Source organism: Squalius cephalus, assembly GCF_949319135.1.
Source record: "Squalius cephalus genome assembly, chromosome: 11".
Taxonomy (NCBI): Eukaryota; Metazoa; Chordata; class Actinopteri; order Cypriniformes; family Leuciscidae; genus Squalius; species Squalius cephalus.
The window spans coordinates 38300840-38303339 of record NC_137132.1 but is presented as its reverse complement, the minus strand read 5'-3'; the positions used below and the strand labels follow the sequence as shown (position 1 = coordinate 38303339).

Genomic DNA, 2500 nt, shown 5'->3' with positions numbered 1-2500 from the left:
TAACTCAAGCAATGGGAGGAACCATTTTTCTGTTGTGTTGTTCTTGTGAGCTGCACACAAATCATTTAGAAGAAGTTCAGTTTACCTGATCAACGGTGTGCTGTTAGTGAACATTACGCTGGTGAGAGTTGTGTAGAGATGAGTGTGTAAATACACTGTCCCCTCAATAACACAACAGACCGCTGAGAGAAGAGAGCAGTGAAGAAATCTGACATGTGTTTGACCCAGAACTAGTATATCTATCAGTTATTTTAAACTCCCTGCCATGTCTTTGGAACGGGACTTTATGCTCGTAAAAACATAAACAGGACATAATTAAGTTCCCATACATAACCAAACATGAACCCAATACTTACGTTAGGGGAATGCTGTGCGCTCGCTGGGTAAACGGTGATGTAGTCATGTCACATGACTAACTGTGATGATTGAGTTGGATGGGATGGCTAGAGATATGTCTGTGTTTTTGTTATAGTGCACGACCCTTGACCTCCTCTCCTCAGACCCAGGGGTGGGGGTCACAGCCGGGTCACATTAACTCAGCAAAAACACACAACACCACGCATTCAGATCTCTGGAAACAAAACAGAGAGAGTGTGTGTGTGTGTGTGTGTGTGTGTGTGTGTGCAGTGTTCCTAGACAGAACAGAATCTAGATTAGGATGTTTGCACATGTGTTCAGGCTGTGCATACATAGCTTATACATACAATATTCACTGTACTGCAGTGGCCATTACACTCATCATCATTATCATCATCATTATCATCATCATCATCATCATCATCATCATCACAGAGTCAGCATTATGGGAGCTGTGGTATGGCACAACATGGCTATCACACTGTTTTAATCAAACTCATTCCCATGGTCAAATGATGCTTAAGGGTTAGTTCACTCAAAAAGGAAAATTACTTTTAACGCCTAAAGACATCATTACTTTAATCCATGTGACTCCAGTGGTTTATCCTCAGTTTAATGAGGCTTTATATTTTCATGACGATATGAATCTCCAGCCCGCGTTCAGGAGAGCACCGCGACGCTTGCGTTGCATGTCGTGTTGATGCGAGAGCAGGCGTTGTTGTGCAAGCGTGCGTCGGAGATAGATATTTTGTAAATTATGTTTTTTGCACAACCAAAGCTCTCGCGCTGCTTTATAAAACTGAGTCACATGGGTTACTTTAATGATGTCTTTATGACCTTTCTGGGAAAGTGGACATAGGCTGTCAATGGAGGGACAGAAAGCTCTCAGATTACATTAAAAATATCTTCATTTGTGTTCTGAAGATGAAGGAAAGTCTTACGGGTTTGGAACGGCATGAGGGAGAGAAATTAATGACAGAATTTACACTTTTGGGTGAACTAACACTTTAATGTCATCGAGACCACTTTGGTGTATTCATATACATTTATAAATGCCCACTGGAGCATAATTACAGTCATAGGCTGTTGCTGTGCATGTGTTTCTGAGTGTTCTGGTCAAACTCAAAAGCACAGCTCTTCTCAAGACACACAATCATTCCTGTAGCTCAAATCTCAAATGCATGAACTGACAACATAACTGAACATATTCACTGAATGCAGTGTGTCTGTGTGTAATAAACAGCACTCTGTGTCTGCAGTGGAAAGCTCATGATGGAGTCATTCTGAAGGTGGACTGGAGTGCCGTCAATGATCTCATACTGTCAGGAGGAGAAGACTGCAAATATAAGGTCAGCACATGTTGATAATGCCATCGAGTTAAACTGTTGTCGTGTTGCTTTCTGTGAAGACAGTAAAGGCCGCTTCACACTGGGTTCACTGATGCTCCTGTGACATGCTGACTGTTAAAGCTGCAGTGCAGATTATTGAGCCCAGTGCAGAGCAGTCATCACGGGTGTTCACACTCCAGTCCGAGCCTGACACAAACGCTCCAGCTGTCCTCCGGTTTCAGTGGCCATGATCCGTTGGTAAAACAGAACAAAGTAGCAGAGCGTGGCAGTGATGCAACTCACATCAATGCCAGACTGGCTCTTCAGAGATGGTGATAACTCCAAGGGCCAGATTCACTAGAGAGTGCAGGCTCATATAAGAGTGTGGCGCGTGATCTACTGATAACACAAATGAAAGCACACACACGCAGCCGGATCATTTCTATAATGACCAACACAATCTACCAAGAGCAGCACAAATCAGCGTCTGGTTTAAGACGTGCTTTTTTTGGGCAGTAAATGATGGCTCGAACACCAGGGGCCGGTTTCACAGAGATAGACTTTGACTATCTTTAGTCAAATCTAAAGAAAGTCTATCTATCTATCTAAAATGACATCTATGAAAAGTTTCAGTCTGGATTCAGACCGCATCATAGCACTGAAACTGCGCTCGTTAAAATCACAAATGATTTACTTTTAGCTTCTGACCAAGGCTGTATCTCAATACTAGTTTTACTTGATCTTAGTGCTGCGTTCGATACTATAGATCACACAATACTCTTAGATCGACTACAAAATTATACTGGTGTAAAGGA

The 2500-nt window shown here is 42.4% G+C and overlaps 1 protein-coding gene across 1 annotated transcript in view; it reads left to right on the top strand.

Moving 5' to 3' along the window:
• Positions 1–2500, top strand: part of ift80 (intraflagellar transport 80 homolog (Chlamydomonas)) — a 53221-nt gene that overhangs the window by 9643 nt on the left and 41078 nt on the right. Inside the window, exon 7 of the mRNA XM_079885694.1 lies at positions 1617–1706. Coding sequence (XP_079741820.1) covers positions 1617–1706 — 90 coding nt within the window. The remainder of the gene's footprint in view (positions 1–1616; positions 1707–2500) is intronic.